General features: G+C 43.8%; 1 protein-coding gene across 4 annotated transcripts in view; it reads left to right on the forward strand.

The window, feature by feature from the left end:
• The window catches only part of LOC116875444 (leucine-rich repeat-containing protein 37A2-like), a 49,833-nt gene that overhangs the window by 943 nt on the left and 35,646 nt on the right, over positions 1–13,244 (forward strand). For 2 of the 4 annotated variants that reach the window (XR_004384189.1, XM_032870965.1), the window contains exons 2-5: positions 49–2,414; positions 2,679–2,890; positions 2,981–6,208; positions 8,619–8,690. Coding sequence is in view for 3 of the 4 variants with exons in the window: in XM_032870965.1 (XP_032726856.1) it covers positions 49–2,414; positions 2,679–2,890; positions 2,981–6,208; positions 8,619–8,690 (5,878 nt within the window). In the remaining variant the exon portion in view is untranslated. Of the gene's footprint in view, positions 2,640–2,678; positions 2,891–2,980; positions 6,209–8,618; positions 8,691–13,244 lie in introns of all 4 variants that reach the window. The other 2 variants (XM_032870966.1, XM_032870968.1) reach the window with 2 other exon arrangements.

Below are 13,244 nucleotides of genomic sequence, written 5' to 3' on the forward strand. Positions count from 1 at the left end.
ATTTCCCAGCTCAGCAGGAGACCCCAACTCATTCCTCAGAGAATCCTCAAGAGGCAGAACATTCCCCAGCTCAGCAGGAGACCCCAGCTCAGCCTACAGAGCATCCTGAGGAGGTAAAACCTGCAACTCAGCAGGAGCCCCCAGTTCCGCTTCCAGAGACTTTTGGAGAAGCTGAACCTTCTTCTTCAGCCCAGGAGGAGGCCTCAGCTCAGCCTGCAGAACTTCCTAATAAGGCAGAATCTTCAATCCAGCAGGAGACCCCAGCTCAGTCTCCAGGAGAGATACAACCTTCAGCAGCCCTACAAGAACAACCAGCTCAGCCTCCAGAGCTGCCTTCTGGGGAGGTGGAACCTGCTCCAACCCAGCAGGAGCACCTAGCTCAACCTCTAGGGCATCAATGGGTGACAGTTTCGCCTCTAGGTCACCATCATGTTCAACATTTAAACCTGCCCAGTGTTAAACCTGCAGATGTGCAGGTTACCATAACACCAGAACCCACTCCAGAGGTGGAAACTCTGCCAGTTCAGCATGAGGCTGCAGCTCAGCCCTCTGTGCCCCTTGATGTGGAACCTTTTGCAACCCAGCATGAAGCCCCAACTCTGCCTCCACAGTCCCCTGAGGAAGCTGGACATTTGCCAGTTGAGCAGGAGACTCCAACTGATTCCCCAGAACCTACAATACAGGAGAAACCTCCAGCACAGCAGGAGACCCCAGTTCAGCATCTGGAGTATCCTGGAGAAGTTAAACCTCCCACAACCCAGCAGGAGGCCCCAGCTCAGCAATCACAGGCCCCTGAAGGAGGCGAACCATCTTCAACCCAGGAGGAGGTCCCAGCCCAACCTCCAGAGACCCAGGGAGAGAGAGAACCATCTCCATCCCAGGAGGAGGCTCCAGCTCAGTTTCCACAGACCCCTGAGAAGGGTGAATCTTCAGCCCAGGGGGAGAGCCAAGGTCAGCACCCACAGACCTCTGAGGAGGTTGCACCTTCTCCAACCCAGCAGGAGGCCGAAGCTCAGCGCCCTCAGGTCCCAGAGGAGAGTGAGCCTTCTTCAACCCAACAAGGGACCCCAAATCAGTATCCAGAGTCTCTTGAGGGGATTGAATCTTCTCTGGCCCAGTCAGAGGCCACAGTTCAGCATCCAAATCCCCTTGGGGAGGTTAAACCTTATGCAACATATCAGGAGGTCCCAAGTCAGCATCTACAGACTTCTGAGGAGGTTTACCCTTCTGCCACCCAACAGGAAGCTGCAGCTCAGCATCCAGAGCCTTCTGGTGAAGTTGAACCTTCCCCAACCCAACAGGAAGTCCCAGCTCACTCTCCAGAGCATCATGTGGTAACAGCTTCTCCTCTAGGTCAGAGTCAAGCTCAGGTTCTGCTGTTGCCCCATGTCACTGTTAAACCTGTGGATCTGGCACTTAATATAACTCCAGAGTCCACCAATGAGGTTGAAACTTCTTTACCCCAACAAGAGGCCCCAGCTCAGTCTGCAGTGTTCCCTGGGCAGTTGGAACCTTCTCCAATCCAGTCAGAGGCCCAAGATCAGCTTCCAGCCCCTCCTGAAAATGTTGAACCTTCTCAGATCCAACAGGGAGTCCCAACTCAGCCTGAAGATCTTCCTGAGGAAAATGAACTATCCCCAATTCAGCAGGAAGCTGCAGCTCAGCATCCAGAGCCTTCTGGTGAGGTTGAACCTTCTCCGGTCCATCAGGGAGGTCCAACCCAGCCTGAAGGTCTTCCTGAGGAAATTGGTGTTCCTCCAATCCAGCAGTGGAGCTCACCTCTGTCTCACATGCGTGTTGTGGGTGTAGAACCTTCTCCAGTCCAGCATGCTGTCCCAGCTCATCATCCAAACCCCAATGAGGGGATTGGGCCTTCTCCAGTTCAGCATGAGAACCTAGCTCCGCCTCCAGAGTCCTCTACGGATGTTGTATCTCAGCCTCCACTACATCATGAGGTGACATTCTCACCTTTAGGTCCCGGTAAAGCTCAGTATCCACTGTTGCCCAATATCACAGTTAAACCTACAGATCTGGATGTTTCCATAACTCCAGTGCCAACTAAGGCTGAACATTCTCTAGTGCAGCAGGAGTTCCCTGCTCAGGCTCCAGTTACCCCTGAGCAGGCTGAATTTTCTCCAACCCAGTCCAAGCCTCTTTTCCAGTCTCCGGAGATCCCCAAAGATAAATCTCCTCCAGGCCAACAAGAGGTCATAGCTCAGACTCCAGATCCTCCTAAGGAGGTGGAACCTGCTTCAAGCCAATGGGAGGTCCCAGCTGAGCCATCAGAGCCCCTTAAGGAGATTGAACCATCTGCAAATGAACATGCAGTCTCAGCTCATCCTCCAAAGCCCACCAAGGAAGTCAAACCTGCAAACCAACTGGAGGCCCCAGCTCAGTCTCCTGTCCCCCAGCAGGCCCAAGCTATACCCCCTGAGCCCCCTAATAAGGTAGAACCTTCTCCCACGCAGATGGAGGCCCCAGCTCAGCCTCCAGAACTCCCTGAGAAGGTAGAACCATCTCCAGCCCAGCAGGAAGTCTCAGCTCAGCCTTTGGAGCCCCCTAATGAGGCAGAATCTTCAACCCAGCAGGAGGCCCTAGCTCAGTCTCCAGTTCACCAACAGGCCCCAGCTATATCTCAGGCCCATAAGGAGGTAGAACCTTCTCCAACCCAGCAGGAGGCCTCAACTATATCTCCTGAGCCCCCTAAGGAGATAGAACCTTCTCCCACACAGCTGGAGCCCCCAGTTCAGCCTTCAGAGCCCCCTAATGAGGCAGAATCTTCTCCAACCCAGCATGGGGCCCCAGCTCAGTCCCCTGTCCCCCTACAGGCCCCAGCTACATCTCCTGAGCCCCCTAAGGAGGTAGAACCTTCTCCCACACAGCCGGAGGCCCCAGCTCAATCCCCTGTCCCCCCACAGGCCCCTGCTATATCTCCTGAGCCCCCTAAGGAGGTAGAACCATCTCCAGCCCAGCAGGAAGTCTCAGCTCAGCCTTCAGAGCCCCCTAATGAGGCAGAATCTTCTCCAACTCAGCAGGAGGCCCCAGCTCAGTCCCCTGTCACCCCACAGGCCCCAGCTATAACTCCTGAGCCCCCTAAGGAAGTGGAACCTTCTCCCACGCAGCTGGAGGCCCCAGCTCAGCCTCCAGAGCCCCCTGAGAAGGTAGAACTATCTCCAGTCCAGCAGGAAACCCCAGCTCAGCCTTCAGAGCCCCCTAATGAGGCAGAATCTTCTTCAACCCAGCAGGAGGCCCCAGCTCAGGCCCCTGTCCCCCTGCAAGCCCCAGCTATATCTCCTGAGCCCCCTAAGGAAGTGGAACCTTCTCCCACACGGCCAGAGACCCCAGCTCAGCCTCCAGAGCCCCCTGAGAAAGTAGAACCATCTCCAGTCCAGCAGGAAACCCCAGCTCAGCCTTCAGAGGCCCCTAATGAGGCAGAATCTTCTTCAACCCAGCAGGAGGCCCCAGCTCAGTCCCCTGTCCCCCAACCGGCCCCAGATATATCTCCTAAACCCCCTAAGGAGGTGGAACATTCTCCCACACAGCCAGAGGCTCTAGCTCAGCCTCCAGAGCCTCCTGAGAAGGTAGAACCATCTCCAGTCCAGCAGGAAGCCCCGGCTCAGCCTTTAGAACTCCCTGACAAAGTGGAACCTTTTCCAGTTTCTCAAGAGACCCATTCTCAGCTTCCACAGTCTCCTGAGAAGGTGGAATCCTCTCCAGTCCTGCAAGAAGCCCCATCTCTGCCTCTAGAGCCCCTTAAGGAGATAGAACCTTCTCCAACCCAGCAGGAGGCTCCAGCTCAGCCTCCAGAACCACCTAAGGAGGTTGTAGCACAACCTCCAGTCCATAAGGAAGTGATAGTTCCACCTCCAGGACAAGATCAAGCTCAGTATTCACATTTGCCCAGTGCCACTGTTAAACCTGTTGACCTGGAGCTTACTGTAACTCCAGAGCCTACTACGGAGGCTGGGCATCCTACAGCCCTGCAGCAGACTCTAACTCTTCCAGAGGACCCCGCGGTGACAATTCCACATCCAGAGCATGTTCAGGCTCAGCAACCAAATTTGACTGAAGTCACTGTTCAACCTTTAGACCTGGAGCTTACTGTAACTCCAGAACCCACTACAGAGGTTGAACCTCCAACCATGCAGGAGACACCAGATCAGACTTCAGAGCTGCCTAAGAAGGTTGTAGGTCAGCCTCCAGCATATCAGGAGGTGACAGTTCCAACTCAAAGCCAAGATCAAACTCAACATCTATTATTACCCAACATAACATTTCGACCTTTGGACCTGGAGCTTACCATAACTCCAGAACCCACTACAAAGGTTGAGCATTCTCCAACCACGAAGAAAACTACAGCTCCCCCAAAGGACCTCGAAGTGACATTCGCACACCTAGAGCAGATTCAGGCTCAGCATCCAACTTTGACTGAAGTCACAGTTCAACCTTTGGACCTGGGGCTTACCATAACTCCAGAATTCACTAAGGAGACTGAACTTTCTGTACCTACGCAGGAGATCCCAGTTCAGCCTCCAGAGAAACCTAAGGAGTTTGTCGTAGCTCAACCTCCAGTATATCAGGAGGAGACTGTTCCAACATCAGGTCAGGATCAAGCTCAGCATCCATCATCACCCAATGTAACAGTTCAACCTTTGGACCTGGAACTTACTGTAAGTCCAGAACCCACTACAGAGGTTCAACATTCTACAACCCTGAAAAAGACTACAGCTCCTCCAAAAGACCTTGAGGTGACATTTGCACATTCAGAGCAGGTTCAGTCTCACCGTCCAACCTTAAATATAGTCACAGTTAAACCTTTGGACCTGGAACTCACTGCAACTCCAGAATCTATTACGGAGGTTGAACATTCTTCAGCCATGCGTGAGACCGCAGATCAGCCTCCAGAGCCACCTAAAGAACTTGTTTCTCAACCTCCCATGTATCAAGAGGCAGTGGTTCCAACACCACGTCAGGATCAAGCTAAGAATCTGTGGTCATCAAATGTGACAGTTCAACCTTTGGACCTGGAGCTTACCATAACTCCAGAATCTACTACAGAGCTTAAACAGTCTACAACAGTGCAGCAGCAGCAGACTACAACTCCTCCAAAGGACCTTGAGGTGACATATCCACAGTCAGAGCAGGTTCAGGCTCAGCATCCAACCTTAAATAAAGTCACAGTTAAACCTTTGGACCTGGGTCTTACCGTAACTACAGAACGTACAACAGAGACTGAAACTTCTCCAACCACGCAAGAGACCCCAACTCAGCCTCCAGAGCTACCTAAGGAGGTTGTAGTTCAATATCCATTCCATCAGGAAGCAACAGCTCCAACTCCAAGTAAGGATCAAGGTCAGCATCCAGTTTCAGCCAGCGTCACATTTCATCATGAGGACTTGGGGCTTACCATTACTCCAGAACCTATTACAGAGGCTGAACATTCTACAACCATGAAGAAGACTACACCTTCTCCAAAGGACCTTGAGGTGACACCTGCACATCCAGAACAGGTTCAGAGTCAACATCCAAACCTGACTGAAGTCACAGTTCCACCAATGGACCTGGAAATTACTGTAACCGCAGGATCCAATATGGAGGTTGAACCTTCTCCAACCATGCAAGAGACCCCAACTCAGCCTCCAGAGCTACCTAAGGAGGTTGTAATACAATATCCATTCCATGAGGAGGTGACAACTCCAACTCCAAGTAAGGATCAAGGTCAGCATCTAGTGTCACCCAGGGTTACATTTCATCATGAGGACTTGGGGCCTACCATTACTCCAGAACCTATTACAGAGGCTGAACATTCTACAACCACAAAGAAGACTACAACTCCTCCTCCAAAGGACCATGAGGTGACACTTGCACATCCAGAACATGTTCAGAGTCAACACCCAAACCTGACTGAAACCACGGTTCTACCTATGGACCTGGAAATTACTGTAAGTCCACAACCAGAGTCATCTGAGACAGTTTTTCCCCCAACCACCCAGCATTCAGTGGTGCATTTTGTAAAATACACCCCAGAAAAGGCACGCACAGCTTTAACTCAGCCACCAGAAGAGAATGCTACCATGAACATCAACATATGTGAGCTCTGTACCTGCAAAGATGAGACGCTGTCATGTACTGGTTTCAGCCCAAAGCAGAGGCTCCGCAGAGTGCCTGTACCAGAGCCCAACACCTACAATGGCACCTTCACCATCTTGTAAGAATTGCCTTTTCTCATTTGTTCTCTGCCTTGTGCTTGATATGGCAGCCTTTTCTTCGAGGTCTTCCTGGGCCTTCCTCATCTTCCCTACCCATGCTGACTTTCTGTTTTTACCTTTTCTTTGTCAACTATCCCTTGTCTTCATTTTGCTGTTTGCTATCATTCCCCCTTCTCTGATCTTTTACTTGCAGTTGTCCTTATTCTTTCTTCTTATCCAGTTTTTTATCCCCATCATTTCATTCCTTAACCTCTACTCTCCCGTTTTGGCTCCATCCTCTTTATAGCAACATGCCCCTCTCCATCTCCTTAGTGGTGATACGACAAAGTGGTTAAGAGTAAGATTCTGGAACTAGACTGCCTGGGTTTGAGCCGAGGTCTGTCACTTCAGAGCTTTTGACTCAGTTTCCTTTCCTGTAAAGGAATTATTAGGATTCCTTAATTCCTTAATAATTAAAGGATTATTAGCGTTAACACCTTGTGGGATTATTTTGAGATTTAGATGAGTTAATATACATAAAACATTTGTATTGGTGCCTAGCATATATATGAGTGTTAGCTATTATTATTTGACTCCTCAGTTATGTTCAAAACTCATCTTTGTCCCCAGCCTTCTATATACAGAACCTATTTTGAGCCCAGCCCAGGACTCAGTACTGTGGGAGCCATACAAGTATGACATTGTCTTTAGAACATGAAATGATAGGTGGGAAGAAAGGAAATAGGCATAGAAAGGGAGGTAACCTATGATTAAGTACAGACCATAGGTGCTGTATTTCACCAGAATCTGTAATCAATGGAGTACGGAAGTGAGGGAAAGCTGCATGGATAAACTAAAACTTTAGCTGAGACTTAAAGAGTGGCTGTGATTTGTTAAATAGAGCAAAAATAGGAAGTATAGTCTAGGTAAAGTCATGGCTGCAAGAATGGTCAGGAATTAAAAATTAGGAAGCAGTGAAAGATAGATTATGAAAACCCTTGACTATCAGTTACAGGGGTTTTAAATTTACACTCTGAGATATAGAGAGCCATGAAAATGTTCTAGCAAGAGATACATAACATTAAAAGAAGAGGATTGTTTTTGTTTTTGATTCCCTATGGAGAACGATCTAGAGAGGAAATCTTGATCTAGGGAGACCAGATAGAATGCTCTAGCAAAAACTTGGAGTAAAGTGACAAGGAGCTGGATGAGAGTGGCTGTGATAGGAGTAGAAAGAAAATCCTGAGAGCACCACAAAGGAAAAAGCGAGAAGATTGAGTAACTGATGAGAATAGTGGGTAGGGTGTGTCCAGGAAAGAGAAAAATGAAATACGACTCTCGAAGTTTTGGTCCTGGATGAGAGACCGATGGCAGTAGAACAGGTGGAAACAGCAGTTGGGAAGGAGAGCCAGTTTGAGGGAGATAAGTTCAGCTTAAACATTTTTATCAGGGAACATAAAGCAACCAGAAGGCTTCTGGTAGGCTGGAAATGGCCACCAGGCAGATGGGCAGATGGGTACCATCAAAACATTTGCCTTATTTCTGACTTCCCTGAAAAAAATGTGTATATAAACTGAATAGCTAAGTTGTTGCTGAGGAAAGACGACAAAGCTAAAGGTAAAGATTCAAAGTCATACATAGAGTTAGTGGTTGAAACTGAGTCTCAGGCATTTCATAGCTTCTTTTTAACACATGCAATTCTTGGATACATTCTCACTGTTGTTTTTGTTTTGTTTTGTTTTGTTTTTGTTTTTGTTTTTAATGTGAAAATCCCACCCCAGCTTCCCCACCACCCGTAAGATAACTCCTGTTACCATTTTGGTGTGTGTCCTTCCTTCCTATTCCATTCCTTTGCAGTTTCCCCTAACAAGGTAATACTTTTTATTCCTTGCTCAGTGGTTTGTTGCCTTTCCCTATGCAGTATCTGTAAGAAACCTCTCCGTATTAGTTCCTCTAATTTCTAACTTCCCTTATCCTTCTAACAGCTGGAGAGGTTTCAACAGAGTACACTGAGCCAAAGCTTTGGTGTTACCTCACTTAGGATTTCTTTACCTCTGTTCGCTGATAATGATACACTTTTGCCATGTTTCTGTTGAATTATTATTTTCTCACTGATTTACAGAAGGAGCTATTTTAGACACATAAGTGATTTTGGAAAAAATACTTATATTCAAAGTCATTAACTGGCATTATCTGTCCAAGAAATTGGACACATAGGAAGTTCAGGTTCTAGGAAAATGCCTTGTTTGTGCCAGCGGCCTCACATCATCTCTATTAATTGTGTGAAGTGGGATGCTGATAGCTGTGGAAATTAGAAAGCTGGTGTTTTCTGCATGTGAATATTCCCCACAAGGTTGCCAGTGCTTCTTTTACTTATTCTGTTCATTCTTTTCCTACCTATTCAAGGATCTGAACTGTGTTTCTTCACAGAAATTTCCAAGGAAATTCTATTTCTTACATTGATGAAAATATATGGAAGGCATATCGATGGGCTGAGAAACTGTGAGTATATTCTCTCCAAATATAATACAAAAAACTTAACTGCATTCTAAGATCCTTCTTGGTCCAGAATTTTGAAGTCAGTAGCTCTGAGGAAAGGTATTTCCCCCTCCTTATCCCAAATCAACCTCTCTTGATTCCAATTCTATATTTATCTTAAAAATTAAATTTGGCAGGCTCTCTTTAAAATTAGAGCCAATCTAAACTTATTTTTCATTATACAAGGAATACATGATTACATTCTCAATAGATAAAAATGAAAGAATATATATAGTGAACATCTTCCTTGTGTTTTAATCTCCCACCGCCAAAATAGCCACTAGTCTGGATTTAGTGTATTTCCTTCCAGACATTTCCATGTATTCGTCTACATACATATTTATAGACGGCAAAACAGGTTTGTTGTGTGCCTTCTTTCTTTTTCTTTCCTTTCCTTTTCTTTTCTTTTCCTTCCTTCCTTCCTTCTCTCTCTCTCTCTCTCCTTTCCTTCAACCCTCCCTTCCTTCCTCCATTCACTCCTCCCTTCCTTCCTTTTACATAAACAGTAACATCCTATAACTCGATTCTTTTTCTTCATGGTAGGTCTTAGATTTCTTTTCTTCTAGGACGTAGGGGGTTACCCCATTCATGTGAATTCCTGCATAATATTCCATACTATGAATGTATTACAATTTAATAAGTTCCCCTACTGATGGATGTTTAGACTGTGTCCAGTTTTCTTGTCATTTGCATTGCTGCCATGAACTGCCTCATCCATGCATCTCTGTGTACATGGGTGGGGATTTCTGTAGAATACATATCTAGAAATGGAATCATTGGTATGAAGACAATGTAGATGTACAATTTTAATGGCCCTCAAAAAAATTGTGCCGACTTACACTCCAACCCATAGACCATGACAGGATTCTCATTCTCACACTCCTCCACTACTGGGTATTCTCCACTTCTTGGCTGATCTGATGAGTGAATAAAAGGGGTCTCAGCTGAATTTGAAGTTTTCTGATTATTTGTAAATTTACTATATCTCCTTGTTTACTGAACATTTGTATTTCATGTCTGAATTTTCTGTCCTTTTCCAACTTCTTGTTATCTTTTTTTAATTGATTTGTAGAAAAAGTCAATGTGGATACAAGTGATTTTAGAAAAAATATTACAAGCAAAACAATTAACTGGCATTTTTCATCACAGCTTGTGTGTCGTATCAGTAGTTCAACTTGAGTAGATAAGTTAAAAATGACTACTGAATTAGCAATAAAAGACATAGTAGTCATAGTAATCTAAAAATAGAGATTATGATTCCCCTAAAGTAAATCCCCCACCCTTAGTCTGCTATCTTATTAGTAAGAGAGAAGGGCTAGAACCAAGCAATTTTTTTTATTTTATGAATTTCTTAAATACTATGTATAGTTTATGTTTCCCCATGATAGTGTCTGGCTTGAAGATTTTATTTCCCAAACTTGTAAGAAAACTGAAAGTAATTGGCACCATAAACAAATAATGTTAGTTTTCTGTAGGGAGTGGAGGGGGAGGATGAGTAGGCTAAGGGACAGGAATAGCAGAAAAACTTTGTGCACTATATACCTTTGGAATTTTGAGCCATGTGAATGTGTGTGTATATATATATATATATATATATATATATATATATATATAATATTTTTTTTAAAAAAGTAGAAATTTAAAAATTAATTTTTAAAAAGCATGTGTTTGGGAATTAATTACTAGAACATGAATCTAGTAAGATTTGCAGATTTCTAATTCAGCTTGAGGGTTGTACCTTGTAAGGTGGAGTTTCCTAACTGTGGATCACTAATCTGTTAACACATTAAATAACAAGATATAGTGGTAGGTCTAATAACTATTATAACTTCAAGGTAGTGATGCGAATAAATGACATTTTGAGATATTTATGACAAATATGTGATATATCATTTTATCATCTATCCAAGTTTGGCCCTCCGAATTCAATCCATTTTCCTCACAGATCTGTACCCTAAAGGGGGATGATCCACAAATTGAAATCATGGGCACACCTTTGGGCATATTCAAGAAAGTACAGTTTTTTAGGGAAAAGGTTCATAGCTTTTATGAAATTCTCAAAAGGTTCTTGTTTCAAAAGATTGAGATTGAGTCACAAATTAAGGAGTGGGGTTGGAGAAAGACATTTATTATGCTATAAAGTTGTATTTATCCTCATAAGTGATAACAAATGGATAATTTATTTTAAATAAAGGTATAGTATGTTTGCAAATTGATACCTGTCACTTTCTGAGTTCATTCAACAAATATTTATAAGCATCTACTATGTGCCAAGAACTGTTTTACATGCCTGGGATAGAGGCTTAAGAACAAAATTGACCAAATATTCCAGTTCTTGAGGGGTTTACAAATATATAATATAAAAACAAATATGTAAATATAATAAATAGAGAAAATTTCAAGTGCTGATAAAAAATCATTAGCCATCCAGAAATCTCTGTTTTCTAATTTTATTATTCAACTGCCATTTCTGCTGCTCATAGACTGAGTTTTTTTATTAATGATAACCCTTTTCATTCATATAATCTTGAGTTGGTTCTTTTTTAATGGATGTGCTGTTTACATCTGTCTGAGGATATTAATTATGCCATTCTAAAATTCTCCTGGGCTTTCCCTGTTAACTTGGATTCGTTGGCTTTGAACTCTTTTGTTTGTTTTTATTTTCTGTCCTTAATGGATGGCTTTCTCACACCGTGTGGTCATTCCTGAGTGCAATTTATTTTGTAGTTGAGATTCTACCGCTTCTGTTTTCTGGCACTAGGGAAGAGGTGAAAACGAGCTGCGGGGGCTTGTTTTTCGGTGATGGATTCCCCTAAGAATTAAGGAAGAGGAGGTGGGAGGTCATTCTAGTGGTGAGTCAGAGAGGGCATTCCCTTCCTCCAGGGTTCTGGGACCCTGACCTCTTCCCGACACCAATTGCTCCTAGCTGGAAGAAGATACCCTTTGTCGCCTGGTCCAGGGAGGAAGGATGAGGGGTTGATATGCTGCTCCTGCTCCTCCCACCTGATCCCAACTAACCACCCCGTGGGTCACTTCAGGGCATTTCTAGTAAGGGAATGTTTGTGGAACTATTCCTGTGTCCTTGAGCTAAGGTTGTGGACTTTTAAATTTATGTTTTCTGTCATTCTTAGTGACTTTGGTGGAGGTTGGAAGGGTAGAAACTTGGCATGTTTCAATCTACCAACTTGAAATAGCACAACCTCTTAGGAAAACAATTTTGTACCCCTGTTAAATCCTAGAGAAACTTATGCACAAGTACAAGAATGTTCAAAGCAGCATTGTTTGTAATAACTAAAAACTAGAAAAATCTAGTATCCACCAACAGTAGAATGAATATATAAAGTGTGGTATAGTCATAAAATAGAATACTATTCATTTGAAATATAATGTAAGCCACATAAGTCGTCTCAGATTTTCTGGTAGCTGCTTAAAAATTAAAAGTAAAAAGAGATGACATAAATGTTAATATATTTTGTTTAGCTCATATAGCCAAAGTATTATCATTTCAACATGTAATCATTATATATGTTATTAATAAGATAGTCTACATTTAAACTGCCTTCACAGTATCCAAAGTATCATCATTCCTGCATGTAGTCAGTGTAAAAATTATTAATGAGGGAGTTGAAGTTCTTTTCCCCATACTAACTCTTTGAAATCTCAATTTGGTTGCTATTTTTTTTTATCAGAAATACTTGATCTGTATTTAGATGTCATAAAATTCACAGTTTAAAAAGTAACATCACAGACCCACATTGTTGCAAACATATTTAAACATTTTCTAATAACTGTTGAGTATCAGGGTTTTTTAATTTAAATTTTAAAATAATTGAAGTTAATTAAATTAAAAATTGAGCTCCTCAGTCACACTAGTCACTCCCAAGTATACAGTAGCCACATGTAGCAAGACATGAAATACTAGGCATTGAAATGAACCAGCCTCAGCTACGTGCAACAATATAATGAATTAACAACATAATATTGGGTGAGAGACGCAACATAGAAAATAATACATATAATATGATTCCATTTACATAGAGTTCAAGAAGAAGCAAAACTAAGTTATGTTGTTTACAGCTGCATATGATAGGTAAACCTACATTGAAAAAGCAAGGAAATTAGGGGTTCCAGGGTGGCTCAGTTGGCTAAGCATTCCAACCCTTGACTTGGGCTCAGGTCATGATCCTCAGGGTCATGGGACAGGGCTCCACACTCAGTGGGGAGTCTGATGGAGATTCTCTGTCTCCCTCTTCCTCTGCCCCTCCCTCTCTCTCTCTTTCAAATTAATAAATAAATCTTTAAAAATAAATAAATAAACACACCAAAAAGCCAGGAAATTCTTATTAGAGTCAGTGGTGACTTCTGGAGAATCCGAGAGTAGGTTGGGATTAGCAGGGGCACACTGGGGTCTCCTGGGATGCTGGTAGCACTTTCTTGATAAGAATGGTGTTATGTGGGTATTTGTTGATAATTATTAAACTGAACATTTTTAATGCACATTTTTGTAGTTCTGAAAAG

The sequence above is a fragment of the Lontra canadensis genome, unplaced genomic scaffold (genome assembly GCF_010015895.1).
Source record: "Lontra canadensis isolate GAN:19392208 unplaced genomic scaffold, GSC_riverotter_1.0 scaffold41, whole genome shotgun sequence".
NCBI lineage: Eukaryota > Metazoa > Chordata > Mammalia > Carnivora > Mustelidae > Lontra > Lontra canadensis.